Genomic DNA, 12368 nt, shown 5'->3' on the forward strand with positions numbered 1-12368 from the left:
ATATATACATATATGTATGTGTGTGTGTTTGTGTGTAGGAGTGGGTATATATGTTTATGTACATATATTTATAAAAAAGGCATCAGAAAATGTGTTACAGGTATATTTTATTATTGATAACATGTAATTCACCATTCTGAATATATTTGGATAATTTGTTTTAGATTACTTTTTGTGGATTTGTTTTATGTCCGTGTGCTAAAAATATTGGTACTTTTTAAATGAATTTTTTATGCTTTAGTAGATACATATTTTGCCTACTAAATAAGAACATTTTGAAATGTTAATATTAGAGATAAAGATAGAATGAAATGATAGCTGCTATTAAAGCTTGTATGGAGCTGTTTTAAAAATTTTTGTATTGTAGTGTATGTTATACATGTATGGCTGTGCATTCTCCTTTTCTTGGGTAGGACCATCTGTCGTTCGTTACCATCTGCCAAAGATGTTGTTACTATGGCGAAATGTTTTCCCTCGTTCCCTAAAGGAATTGGAGGCTGAGAAAGCCCGGGGCGATTCTTTTACCTGGCAGGTAGCACTGGAAGGCCGTGCTGGCGCTTTATGTGGTAAGAACTGAAAGGGATGTGCTTTCAGACTATTATTTTATTACTAAAATATTTGTGAAGTGAAGGAAAATCACTACTACAAATTTTTATTTTAATATATAATGACAAATTTGTTATATAAACTAATAATATGTTTATCTAAAGCTTATAGATCTTTAGATTTAGAAAGAAACTTTATAAATAACCTATACTAGTTTGCTAATTATGTAATAAAAATGAAACTGAGACTGCAAAGGAGGGTAGAGTTAGTGAAAACAGGAGCTAGAATCCAGGCCTCATAATTCCCAGTTACTGCAGTCTTCCACCTGTCAGAGGAGCACTGGATCACCAGGTAAACAAACCTGGTTTACCTGGGTGTTTAAAGGAAAATGAGAGTCAGGATTACCAAGTTTATTGAGTTTGCAGTTAGTCTTTCCATAATGGACGAACAGCTATTTCCTCCTACCATTACCAAATCTGCAAACATTGATACATTTTTCAGATATCAGCATTACAAAAATTATGAATAAAGTTATATTTGTTCAAGAGCCAGCAACTTACAGGAAAGGCTCAAGTTTTGTTTTATTTGGGAACTAGAATTACACTGGGTGACCCTGTTCTTCTTTGGTTTATCTCAGGTGAAAAGTGCTTCTTTTTCCAAACTGTGGGAGTCAGATATAAGAGTGGCAGGACAAGGTGTCAGTTTTGTTCTCATACATCTAAAGAGCTCTTTTAATCTTAGCTCTATTGCTAAAGAGCCAATAAATATATTCCTTCTCACTGGGCCATTGTGGCCATTGATTCTGTCTTGAAACTACTTTCTTTGTAATCATCTAGATTCATGTACGGTTATGGATCTCTGAATTCCTGCTCATGGAAATCTCCCTAACAGATATCCCCCTTCCCTCCATTTCTGCTGCCAAACTTTCTTCCTGCCCTTTCTAATGATTTTTCTCTATAGTTGCAATGGTCCTTCTTTTCTTTGTCCTGGTTTTAGAACCTTATATTTTATAATAAAAATTGTAGGTACCTTTATATAACTTCATATATTTATTCATCCTCATAGAACATGCTCCAAATCTGTCCTTTTAAAATTTTTATCTAGCAATGAGGAGTTTTGTTGCGCATTGTCCTGAACTCCTAACTGAAGATGTGATTAGAAAATTGATGACCCCTATTGAATGTGCCATGACTATGATGTCACAGTAAGTAAGCAATTATGAGAAGCAATATCCAATTTTCATATTGATAGTCATGTATTATACTTCCCTCTAGTATCATATAGGAAACATAAAACCTTATTTTTATGAAGTGACTTTTAATATTGCATTAATGATATATCATATTGAAATAAAATTGTACTTTATAGTGTTTCTGTTACTGACAGTAAAGGTCACAAAATAAACAAATGAAAATGTAATACTTATCAAAGTACTGTTAGTTTTTTGGTACTTTTGATACATTGCTGAAAAAGTGGCTATAATTAATACTTACTCTAATAAGATGATACTAACTGTATTTTTGATATTTTAGCATTCCATCTGTAATTAAAGCTCATGGAGCTCATCTGAAAGCTAGTGCTGCAATGGTCCGTTTAAGACTTTATGATATCTTGGCTTTATTACCTCCAAAAACATATGAAGGTAAGTAAAATTTGTAGTACCTAGTAAAAGTTTTTCAATGTGTCTTCCCAGTTCTTTCCAGTATAATAGAGTTCTGACCACGGTACTCCCAACTCACTCTGCAAAGGCAGGCAGCCATTTCCTTTTTCTCCGTATGGGCTGTGAACACAGCCCTTAACTGTGTCCCAGGCCCCTTTCGCAGCCCTTTACATGTATTAACATCTTTGACTTTAACATCAACCTTATGAGGTGATTAGCTCTATTTTACAAATAAAGAATCTTGGGTACATATAGATAATAAAACTTGCCCAAGTCTGAGAACTAATAAATGGCAGAGGTTGGATTCAAACCCAGCTGGTTCATCTTTTAAGTCTAGGCTTTTCATAACTGTCCTCAACTTCTTCATACATATTATAATATAGGCAACAATTTAGGAATCTGGAAGTAGACTAGTAATGAACTTTGCAGTAATTAAATGTTATGTAAAATGTTAATGTTAATCTAAGTCATTGATTTATTTCTAGTTTAACCATGGTCAAGAATTTTGATATGCTCTGTTTCAGTGTTTGTATATCATTGGGTAATTAGTAACATAATCGTGGCATACTTAATATATTTCAAATAAAGAATATTTTCTCTATTTGAGTTTTTCAGTTACTTTAAATAATTTGGGCTAAAAGCCACAATACATTAGTAAAAGAAGTACCATTATGATATATTTAAAACAGCATTAAAATATTTTATGTCCAATTTATAATAGAAAATAGGAATTCAATTATTTCTGTCACACATGTTACTGCTCTTTGTGGGCAATGATTGTAATTTTCATAAAAATTATTCTTCTTAATCTAATCTGAAGTTCTGTTTTTTAGTATCCTTCAACGCACTTCTTAGAGAACTGGTGGCAGAATTCACTTTGACTGACAATTCAGCCAATACAACTACTTCACTCCTCAGATCCCTCTGTCATTATGATGATAGTGTTCTTCTCGGTTCCTGGCTTCAAGAAACTGATCATAAGTCAATTGAAGACCAGGTAGTAAATCACAGAGGGAATCAAAATACCTGCTTAATGGTATTATTACACATTGTCATTTAAAAAATATATTGTAGACTAAGGTTTAATTTTCTTTGAGCTTTCTTAGACATTTAAAGATGGCTTCCTGATTGTGGATAAATAGTGAAAACAGGTTAACAGCAATAGTTAGAATTTGGCGAATTCTCTTTATTCAGTATTCTTTGGTGTCTGTGGAAAGATCAGTTTTAGCTGGCTTTTGGTTATTGGTGTTTTGTTTTCTTTTAGTTTGTTTTCTACAGGTTGTAGAGGAATGGGAGTTAGTAGGTTGAGTATTTAGAGCCTTTTTGCCCACTGAATATATTACCTTTTATGTACTTTTTCAACTAAAGCCTCTTTTAAAGAAATTTTTGTGGTTTAAATTTTTTCATATATTGCTTTGCTTACACATTTTAAGATGGGTAGCATAAAAATGTGTTAGAATGAACAACCCATTTCTTAAAATTATATAAGTTGTTACTGATGGCTTTTTTTAATGGTCAAATTGCATTTTTATCTACTTAAAAAATTTCAGATTCAGCTATTCTGGGGTTTTTTTTTTTAATGTTTTTCTCTTTCCTCACCTGGTCTATTTTTCATGTGCAATTTTTAGTAAGTGAATTTTCTAAAGTATATTTTGAATGATTTTTATGTCATTCTTTTGTAGCTGCAGCCAAACAGTGCATCTGGCAGCGGGGCTCTGGAGCATGACCCATCCTCCATTTACTTGCGCATACCTGCTGGAGAGGCCGTGCCTGGTCCTCTCCCCCTCGGAGTTTCAGTCATTGATGCTTCCGTGGCTCTTTTTGGTGTAGTGTTTCCTCATGTTTCTTATAAACACCGGTTAGTATAAAGTCAATGAGGTAATTTTAGTTAAATACAAATTACATCCAAACAGTAGATTTCCCATTCCAGTAACTCTGCAATATGGTGTATTACTAATTAAACAATAGGCTTATAAATTTAATAACATAAGGAATACATCCATGATAAAAAAAATTGCATGCAAAAAAATTCCACATAATTTGAAACTATTTTTAAGATTTGACCATGTGTACTGGCATCTGGTATCCATTATAATAGTTTTTTTGCCATTTCATAAGTAGGTTTTGACTATATTTCTAATTAGGGACATCAATTTGTTAAGTCTTTTGTTTTTGAAGTTTTGGGGAGTATGAAGAAATATTCCCCAATAACATGTGTCAGGCAATCCAAGTCTAGAAATTGGGAAACTAAGCTAACTTTTATTTTCCCCTAATAGGACCTTTTTTAAATTTTTGCTAAATTCAATGTCCACAGACACTAAATTTAATAGGCATTTCCCCAAAAGGAAGATGGAAAATGAAATAATGCAGGACTTTCACAGCTAACTTGTTTTACAAAAGATGTCTTAAAAACATTGTTATATTTATATGTAAAAGATAACACAAATGTTATCCTTTTAAATGTGTAGGTTACTTGGTTAATGGCTTTTTAATTTGAGGGGAAATTTTTAAACAATGCAGTTTTACTTTACCTAGATATCTTTAAGAACATTGGGTTGCCACATAACTGTTTAAGAATATTAAATGTGAAGGAACCTTATAAAGCATTTGCTTTGATGTCCTTATTTTAAATCTAAGGAAATCCAGGTCTATTACTTTGTGGTTTTTCCAAAGTAATACAACTAGTTCTAAGTGGTATAACTAGACCTCAGGAATACCTTAATTATAGTCAATCACTTTTGTGGAACAAGGAGATATATAAATAAATAAATTCTATTAAAATATAATAAATAACAAGTACTCAGTGAAGGAGGAATGAAGAATAAATTATGGCAAGTTGATAAGCTGGAATACTTCTTACAGACAATGTTTTGTTTTATTTATTCATTTATAGAGAGAGGGGGAGGGAGGGATAAAGAGAGGGAAAGAAACATCTGCCAGAGAAAAGCACGGATCATTGCCTCTCACATATGCCACGACAGGGACCAAACCCATAATCTAGGCATGTGCTCTGGCCAGGAATCGAACCTGTGACCTTTTGCTTTGCTGGGACAGCACCCAACCAACTGAGCTACACCGGTCAGGACTATAGACAGTGTTCTGATATAAGAAAATGCTCATTACACTATGTTGAAAGAAAAAAGTAAAATAAAAGGCAAGAAGTAATCTCAGGTATTTTAAAATTCATAAAAATATACATGTGTATACAAGTACAGGTATGTATACATAAGAAAAAGACCTAAAAAAAAGAATGTACCCGAGTATCACAGTGATTATTTCTAGGTAATAACTTTTATTAATAGTTTTCAAATTATATTAAATGAATATTTTATAAGGGAAAACATTTAAATAAATTTTAGAAAAACAGTACTGCATTTGAGGTTAGGTGTAGGCAAATGATGCTTAACGGTAGCGTTGGAGACCATGTGTGTCTCCCTATGAGTGTCCTTGAGTAATGTCCTCCCTTTTCACCCATAGATGGGAATGTGTGTCAGAGCAAGTGTAGTAGTCAGCTTTAGTCCCCAGTAACTCTTAACTGGATTTTTTTTTTACTAAAGGCAGGAACTATGTGATTTTTGAAGTAATTCTAACTGGATATTTTTACTAGAGCCTGGAATTAGGAGATTTTTGAAGAGTGCTTTGGTATGAGACCCATGTCCTACTATAAAATGAGCTCAAATCCTTATAGTAAGATTAGGAAGATATTAATTTCCTAGTTTGTATCATAGCTACCTTAGAACTAAATCCAACTTGCTTAGATTCCTTTGTCCATCTCCATTTCTTTTTTAAAAAATTTTTTTAATCCTCAGCCAAGGACATTTTTTTCATTGCTTTTAGAGAGAGAGAAAGGGCAGGGAGAGAGAGAGAAACATCAATGTAAGAAACATCGATCCGTTCAATTGCCTTTTTCTGTGCATCCTGACCATGGATCGAACCTGCAACCTGGTAATGTGCCCTGACCAAGAATCAGGCCCTCAATCTTTTGTTCTACAGGACGATGTTCCAACCAACAGAGCCACACCAGCCAGGGCTCCCATTTCTTTTTAGGAGAATCTGAAATAACCTTGCTCTCTTTTTATCAGAATAGTTTCAGATTAGCCTGATTGATTTATTTTTGTTAACTGTCTCATTTAAAAATTTAGCAATAATAAAAAAACCAATCCACTTGTAAGTTTTTACATTTAAAAAAATTGACCAAGCTATATTAAAGAAAAAAATCTATTCATTTCCAAGGATAAGACATGCAGTAATATTTTTTCTATCTGAGAGTATTTGGAAAAAAATTATGACAGTTTCTTATTTCTGACTTAAAAATCTTCTGCACAATTAATGATGATTATTCTATTCAAGAAAACCTTGAACACTTACTATATGCCAGGCACTTTGTTGGATACTGGTGTTAATGTTAAAGGCCACTGAAATTATGACCTTATTTTCCTAGTAGAAACAATATTCAATCTTTTTTCTTGTTCCAGTTGATAACCACATGTTCAGAGATTAATTCAGGAAGAATACATCTGATTGGGACCAGCTGTGGGAATGAGAATAAAAATGAGACACCTTGAGGCATTATTTGTTAAACAAGTAGCTCATACTCATCTCTGATTTTTTGACCCATATTTGATTAAAAAGTCTTGTTAATGTGATATTTATTCTACTATTATAGGCTGCAGATGTTGGATCACTTTGCTGAATGTGTTAAACAAGCTAAAGGTGTCCGCCAGCAGGCTGTGCAGCTAAACATTTTTACTGCTGTTCTTAGTGCACTTAAGGTATTTACTTTTAAAATATAATAAACATTTTGAACTAAGATTTTAATTAATACCTTTAACAAGGCAGGGATATGTAGACTATTATGGTGATTAAGTGTGTATCACTTGATAACTGGTTTATATTAGTTGAATTAAATTACTAGAATCTTTATATGAGGCTCATTGTAATTAAATAAGTATTTTATATTTTAGTAATGTTAATCTTTCAATTTGATCCCTCAGACTTTACAAATGCCAGTAGTTCTTTCAGAATTTTTAAAGATGTCTGTTTGATGAAATTTGAAGGTTAATGAGATAAAGCTAAGTTTGGTTTGTGGTTTAGACCATAAATCAGGAGAGGCTATGTTATGTAGTTGAAAGAATTCTGCATTTAGAGATTGTAATGCAGTTTGCTACTCACTTGGTTTATATCTAGTGTAATTTCTGTAACCTTCTTTAGAACTTCAGTTTCTCTATGTATAAAGTAAAATAACAATTGTTTTGCCTGTCTCAGAGTTAATGCACTGTACTGTGCAGTCTGCAGCCTCTCATGGTGTATTTGAGAACTTTTTATAGTATTCAGTACCAAGTTTATTGTAAGGTATTACTGTTTTAAAGTAAAATGGCAACAAGTTTAAATAGGCATGAATTAAGTCTTATTTTATAAATGTCAGGGAAAGGGGATACAGACATTGGTAGAAATATATTTTGTACCATTTATGTAACCGTTAATGCCTCATTCAGAGACCATCAACTAATATTAACATGTGAGTTTTTTGAAAGAAGAATTGGGGTGTTCATGGTCTTCCTGAGTGGTTAGAAAGCTAGTGAACCAACTGTAATACTGCTCTACAGTATACTTTTCTTAATAATTATGCTCTCTAATGCCTCTGCTATAGTTACCATTTTTCCCAGGCCCCATAACATGGATTTTTGGTCTCAGGGGAATAAATTAAGTTCCAGGACAGTAAGTGTAGCTAGAACAGAGATAACAACATTTAGAATGATGAACAAACTATATCAGCATCCAGTTACTAATTTTTCTTACCTCATTTAGCTTTTATATATGTATTGGATATACTCTTTGTGATGTAATTATCTTCTCTGGAATTTTTATATACATGAATCAAAGTTTCATACTCATCAGGTCTTCCTCAAAGTTATGGTAAATTTCAATCAGTTGACTATCAGTTGATTTACTAATACAGTGTTTTTTATATATAAAAACAACTTTTAAGTATTAGTCTTTGGATAGAGACACTCTCGGGGATTGTTGGTTTTAGGGTCAATTGAATTATTGCTTTGTTATGTATCATGTTCTGAATCATGTTTAGGAAAAGAATTACCATCAACTTAACAGGTCTTCATTCTAGGCGTAATATGTGCATGTGAAAGATGACTGAAGAAAATATGTGAAGATATATGTATATTTACAAAGATTGTAGCACTTTTTTTCTTTTAATGTAAATTATGACTTGCCTTTAAAAACAACCCATAGGGCCTGGCTGAAAACAAAAGTACTTTAGGACCCGAGGAAGTACGTAAATCTGCTCTCACACTGGTTATGGGTGCTCTTGACAACCCAAACCCCATTTTACGATGTGCAGCAGGGGAAGCTCTTGGAAGAATGGCTCAAGTGGTTGGAGAAGCAACTTTTATTGCTAGAATGGCCCAGTATAGCTTTGACAAGTAAGTGGATCTCTTTACCAACAAATAAGTTTCTCATATGGCAAAGGGGTCTTTTAAGTAATTAATAATTAATTCCTGGACTGTGTGTTTTCCAAATGGTATAGCATGCGACAGTATTTTGGGATTTTTTTCATAATGGCTTAATTTTTACTTCAATAATTGATTAAAGTACAGAATCTGGCTATGTTGATGGGAACTTTAAATGTGGTGAGGGCTTCAGTTTCAGCTTTTGAATGTTACATAATGGAGTTAAGAAGATTGTTAATAGCATCTCTTTCAGTTATGTGCACTCTGCTCTGAAAAGGTGCTCTGAAGCCCTTTCCTCTTAACTTAATCCCCCCACATTATTCTTTCTGTTAATTATTCACATTTCAAAATGAGTCATTCTTTTTCTAACTGCTGCTAAGTTTATCATCTCTTAAATTATCCCTGAAACAGAGGATAAAGTTAGCATTAGGTTTTAAAGGTTTCTTTTAATATTAATTAAAAAGAGGGATCTCAGAATTCCAAATAAGTATGATTAAGGTGATAATTTGTAGTTATTAGTGACTGTTGATTGTTAATTAAGTACTTAAGTAGAGAAATTGAAAACCAAGAATGGTCAAGAACCAATACTTCAATTATATAAATTAATCATTCTTAACTATTACTGTATTTTAGGTACTAATTATACCAAGCAAGGTCATATTCATTAACGAGAGAGGGAGATGGCGAAGCAGTGGTTGTGAGCATTAGTTCTGAGAAATTGTGGTTCCTCTTTACATTTTCTCTTCATTGAAATGTATCACTTTAACCAACTACTCTAAATTGAATAACTCTTGTTTGGGAGTGGAAAGAGAGCAATTATGATTAGTTTTTTGAAATTTCCAGAATAAATCCCTTTTATTATGTGGCTTATAAGCTTGTTATTGCCATAGGGAAATAGAAAACCAACTCCAGGAGCATCCTTTTCTTTCCAGGTTGAAATCAGCTCGAGATGTTGTATCCAGGACTGGGCATTCATTGGCTCTGGGCTGTTTGCATCGTTATGTTGGTGGTATTGGCTCAGGACAACATCTGAAGACCAGCGTCAGCATTTTATTGGCCCTAGCACAAGATGGAACATCTTCTGAAGTCCAGGTACAATATTAATTTTTTTATTATGAAATGTTTAAGTAATATTTTAGGAAAATTATTTGCCATGTAAAATAGTAATGATTCTGATAGGTTGGTAGGAAAAATGTGTTAGGGTCTTCCTTTGTCGTTTCGTTGCATGAGTCTTATTTGTAATAGTGTTTAACAGAATTTTGTTCTTTAACATAATCTTAAAACTATTTTATTCTGGGAATTTAACCCGTTCCACATACATTTCTTGAAACACTTTATTTTTATTATCTTTTACACTTAGTCTGTCTCTCTCCTTTGCATTTTCTTACATTTGTTAGGTTGATCAATTTTTTAAAAAATATTTTATTTATTTACTTTTATAGAGAGAGGAGAAGGGAGGGAGGAAGAGAGGGAGAGAAAAACGATCGGTTGCCTCTCACATAACCCCAACAGAGTCCCTGGCCCACAACCCAGGCATGTGTCCTGACTAGGAATTGAACTGGCAGCCTTTTGGCTCACAGGCTGGGGCTCAGTCCACTGAGCCACCCCAGCCAGGGCTGACCAATTTTTTTAATGACCAGCCTTATCTCTCTCCCATCTTCAACTGCCCCAACACAGGTCCAGGGTCAGTGGTTGGATTTTCAGCTGTAGTCTGATTTTTTTCTTTGTTTCTCCTTAAATACAAATATAAATAACTACATTGAGAGTCAAGAGCTTCCTGTACGTAAATATATACTACATTCTTGATTTACCACTTCACATCGGTGCACCTAAAAATATTAAGAATGTATGAATGAATGCAACAGCATTCAACTTGCTAGCCTCATTCTGGGACTCACAAGTTTAATTTCCACTACTACTTGCCATTAGTTTGTTGAGTTGATGAATGAATTCCTTCAGGATTGAATAAAGGACACTAGATCCACCCAGAGGCTTCTAGTCTACAGGTTTAGTTTGCCTTTGACTTCTTGGTAAAGGTTTCCAACTGTATAAAGCACAAAATTCCCAAAAGCATTAAAAATAAAAATCAAGTAATCTTGTTCCTTAAGAGGCATTACACTCCTTTGTTTTTTTTTAAAATGCTGTTTTATATTAGTTTGGGAAAAAATGCAATTATGAAATTATTTTACACAAGAAGTTGCTGTTTGCTTCTTTTATGTCATAGAGGAGGTGCTACTTTTCTTTCTTCTTTGTCTTCACCATTTTCTCAGCTCTCTTTTACTTTAATTTCTCAAAACCAAACTCCTATAAGTGACCGCTCTACATGGTTTTTATATGACAGGACATTATACTATAATTTGGATTAAATATATTCCTTCACAGCTAATATTTCAATTTATAGCTTCACACAATAGTACAATAGTAATTGTTAAGTTTTCCCTACTTTTTTGAGAATCCTACTCGAAAATCATACTTCACAGTTGTATTATTGTCTACATGTATGTAAGTGTAATTACTCGAGACTTACTGTTCAATAATGTTTTCTTTTTTTTATATCCTCAACCCCTATCTTGAGATCTTTGTTCTTAGGAAAACTTCCTCCAGCAATAATTATTTTAGGCAGGATCTTGATTGGTATGTTTTTGGAATCCTTGCTTATCTAGAAAGTAGCTTATTTTGCCTTCACATTTAGATGATGTTTTAGTTGGTTATACTATTCCTGGCACACAGTCCTTTTCTTTCATTATTCATAAATGTTTCAGTATCTTCTGTCTTCTGATGTTGCAGTTTGCAGGCTAATGGTGGCTTGATTTCTTAAAAATTAAATTTCAGTAAATATTAACATCTCAGTTTTTAAAAACTTATTTATTTTTTAATTAATAACTTTGTTTTTGTTCTATTACAGTTGTCCCAATTTTCCCCCCTTTGCTCTCCTCTGCTCATCCCACCCCCTGTTCCCACAGCCAGTCCCCACCCTGTTGTCCATGTCCATGGGTCATTCATACATGTTCCTTGAGTAGTCCCTTCTCCTTCTGTCCACCTTTATCCCCCTCTCCCCTACCCTCTGGTCGCTGTCATTCTGTTCCTTGTTTCCATGCCTTTGGTTCTGTTTTGCTCATTTGTTTATTTTGTTCATGAGGTTCATCTTATAGGTGAGATTATGTGGTATTTGTCTTTCACTGTATGACTTATTTTAGTTAGCATAATATTCTCCAGTTCCATACATGCTGTCCTGAAGGGTAGACTTCCTTCTTTCTTTTTGCTGTGTAGTATTCCATTGTGTAAATGTACCACAGTTTTTTGATCCACTCATTTACTGATGGGCACATAGGCTGCTTCCAGCACTTGGTTATTGTAAATAACGCTGCTATGAACATAGAGGTGCATAGGTTCTTCTGAACTGGTGTTTCAGGATTCTTCTATAATCACAGCAGTGGAATTGCTGGATCAAAAGAGAGTGACATTTTTAGTTTTTTGAGGAAATTCCATACTGTTTTCCACAGTGGCTGTATCAGTCTTCATTCCACCAGTAGTGCACTTGGGTTCCCTTTTCTCCACAACCTTGCCAGCACTTCTTGTTTGTTGATTTTTTATGATGGACATTTTGACCAGTGTGAGGTGGTATCACATTGTGGTTTTAATTTGCATCTCTCTGATGACTAGTGATGTTGAGCATCTGTTCATATGTCTGTGGG

The 12368-nt window shown here is 33.7% G+C and overlaps 1 protein-coding gene across 1 annotated transcript in view; it reads left to right on the forward strand.

Moving 5' to 3' along the window:
* The window catches only part of HEATR5B (HEAT repeat containing 5B), a 70699-nt gene that overhangs the window by 23783 nt on the left and 34548 nt on the right, over positions 1–12368 (forward strand). The window contains exons 12-19 of the mRNA XM_054567798.1: positions 414–566; positions 1651–1750; positions 2079–2188; positions 3040–3203; positions 3889–4064; positions 6873–6978; positions 8456–8646; positions 9606–9765. Of these exons, the coding sequence (XP_054423773.1) occupies positions 414–566; positions 1651–1750; positions 2079–2188; positions 3040–3203; positions 3889–4064; positions 6873–6978; positions 8456–8646; positions 9606–9765 (1160 nt within the window). The remainder of the gene's footprint in view (positions 1–413; positions 567–1650; positions 1751–2078; positions 2189–3039; positions 3204–3888; positions 4065–6872; positions 6979–8455; positions 8647–9605; positions 9766–12368) is intronic.

This window comes from Pteronotus mesoamericanus, unplaced genomic scaffold (assembly GCF_021234165.1).
Source record: "Pteronotus mesoamericanus isolate MK-2021 breed Mesoamerican mustached bat unplaced genomic scaffold, CSHL_Meso_final contig_101, whole genome shotgun sequence".
Taxonomy (NCBI): domain Eukaryota; kingdom Metazoa; phylum Chordata; class Mammalia; order Chiroptera; family Mormoopidae; genus Pteronotus; species Pteronotus mesoamericanus.